The 2,418-nt window shown below is 36.8% G+C and overlaps 1 protein-coding gene across 1 annotated transcript in view; it reads left to right on the plus strand.

Moving 5' to 3' along the window:
• The window catches only part of LOC108371038 (probable cytochrome P450 12b2, mitochondrial), a 6,914-nt gene extending 5,235 nt beyond the window's left edge, over positions 1-1,679 (plus strand). Inside the window, exons 5-6 of the mRNA XM_017626525.1 lie at positions 502-928; positions 998-1,679. Of these exons, the coding sequence (XP_017482014.1) occupies positions 502-928; positions 998-1,591 (1,021 nt within the window). The 3' untranslated portion in view covers positions 1,592-1,679. The remainder of the gene's footprint in view (positions 1-501; positions 929-997) is intronic.
• Positions 1,680-2,418: the final 739 nt, after the last annotated feature.

The raw sequence follows: 2,418 nt of genomic DNA on the forward strand, positions 1-2,418 counted from the left end.
ATTTTATTGTTTTAAAATGAAAAAAAGTATACATAAGTATATATATTTAATTTGATTTTTATAAATTTATTTAGATTATTTTCCTTTTTTAATAACATTATCTTCTAATTTTTAGTTTTTATTATTTTAGAAAGAAAAACAAAAATATATGCTTTATTTTGGAACGAATTTCCGTCATCACTCGTCAAGTTTGGTTTGGATACAAACTGGTTTCGGCGTTGTGCCATCTTCAGGGTCATTTTTCGTTCTCGAACGAAACAGGTCTGTCTCCAAACAAAGCTTGAAGGAAATTCGTTCCAAAATTAATCAATTTACCACCCAGTCGGAAAAAATATATATTTGTTTTTAATTGCTTTAATTTTTAGTAAACTTAATAACGCTAAGACCGCCTCGCTAACAGATCTCTCAATCAGGCTCTCGAAAAAAAACGTTCAAGATAGTTACCACAATTGCCCTGTTATAATGTAGAAAAATTTGAATTTCTCCTAACTCACACTCTAGAATCGGGACGGTGCGCGACCCAAAGACTGGCTTGCTAACCGCTGATTTCAGCAACGAGATGCGCATGTGGTCTTTTGAATCCATTTGCTATGTGGCGCTAAATTCACGTCTACACCTTATCACCGGCAAAGCAGATGCCGATGCGATGCGTATGTCCAGCACCACGGCGGAATTCATGCAGGCCACCTATGAGCACGATATCGCACCATCGATTTGGCGAATCATAAAGACGCCCAGTTTTAAACGACTTATGCGCTTGCATGACGACTTGACAATGATCACCAGGAAATTAATTGATAAGGCGCTGGAGCGCATCGAAGCGGAGGGGAGAAAGGAGGCGGTAAGTGTATTGGAAAAGCTTTTGCGCGTCGATAAGAATATAGCTGTAGTGATGGTAATTGATATGCTGTTCGGCGGCTTGGATACGGTAATAAAATGTTTATTTGTACCAAAAAAAAAAAATTATGTAAATATTTACGTTTTATTCAATTTACAGACATCTTCCACAGTCATAATTGCCATTTTTTTACTTGCGAAAAATCCGGAAAAACAGAATATATTGCGAGAAGAATTGCGTACACTCCTCCCAAATGTCGATACTCCGCTGGTGGCACAGAATTTACAAAATATACCCTATTTGCGTGCTTGCATCAAAGAATCGATGCGCATAACGCCAATCATAAGTGGCACAATGCGTGCAACTGGTCGCGATTTGGTACTTTCTGGTTATAGAGTGCCAAAAGACACTGGCGTACATATGAGAAATATGGAATTGTGCAACTCGGATACGTTCTTTGCACGTTGTAGTGAATACCTGCCTGAGCGTTGGTTGAAAACACCGAAAAATGTGTCGAGTGCAAACGATGCAGCCAAGATGCAGAATCCATTCGTTTATTTGCCTTTCGGTTTCGGTCCACGCACTTGCGTCGGTAGGCGTTTGGCTGATTTGGAAATGGAAGTCTTGTTGGCACGTTTGTTCCGCAAATATAAGATTACTTGGACTGATGAGAAAAATGATTTGGAATATAAAAGCAATTTGATTCTGACGCCATGTGGGGAAATGAAATTCAAATTTGAAGAGGTTGATTAGGATATGTGAAAGTTATACGTATACTTGCGGTTAGATTTCGATGATTATAGATCTTTAGTTATATATACAAATAATAAAAATATTTAAATTATAACTGAGTTGTTTTATTGGAAAGCAATTATTTAAAACATTGCGGATAAATACGAGTATAAGTATGTATGTACATCTTTAATCTCTGTCATCTGGTCTCTTTGAGGAGGCGATACACTTAGCCCAATTAGCCTTTGTCGTACTATTCGAACGGCTAATTTCGTAACTGTCTGGCAGCGCTTAGGTTGCCAGATAGTCGAAGAACTAAGTGGAGCTGTGGACATTAATAAAGATGGAATGAACAGCTTTTTCTCTTATCGAAGTTAGAACAGATTGGTCGAGTTAGCATCTTTTGATCCAAAAGTATTATGTAAGCCATAATTTACTATTCCTTCAAATTTGGTTGCCATACTATTTCCTAATATGGCTCTATGATGTGACGGCCGGACTATATATGTATGTAGGTAGCAAACTCAGTAGCTAGCCAATTAAAGTTGTAAATTTTCTACAAAAAAGAATACTTATAGCTCAGTTAGGCTTACTTTGTACTGTACTACATAGCATGTCATTTTTGCATAAAAATAAAAAACCACTTCTACATATGCAAGGCTGTGCGTTGGGTAACCGCTTACACGCAAAGCTCATCTAACACATACACATGCATAACTAAGTCATTAAATAAAGCTAAAAATAAACATTAGATACCCGACGCAAGTATTAAATATAGTGTTTTTCACCTTTCCGAAAACTACCGCTACATTTTATGCCTATTTCAAATATCTTCGATAAACTTGATA

This window comes from Rhagoletis zephyria, unplaced genomic scaffold, assembly GCF_001687245.7.
Source record: "Rhagoletis zephyria isolate East Lansing unplaced genomic scaffold, Rhagoletis_zephyria_1.1 Rzeph_scaffold_04657, whole genome shotgun sequence".
Lineage (NCBI taxonomy): Eukaryota > Metazoa > Arthropoda > Insecta > Diptera > Tephritidae > Rhagoletis > Rhagoletis zephyria.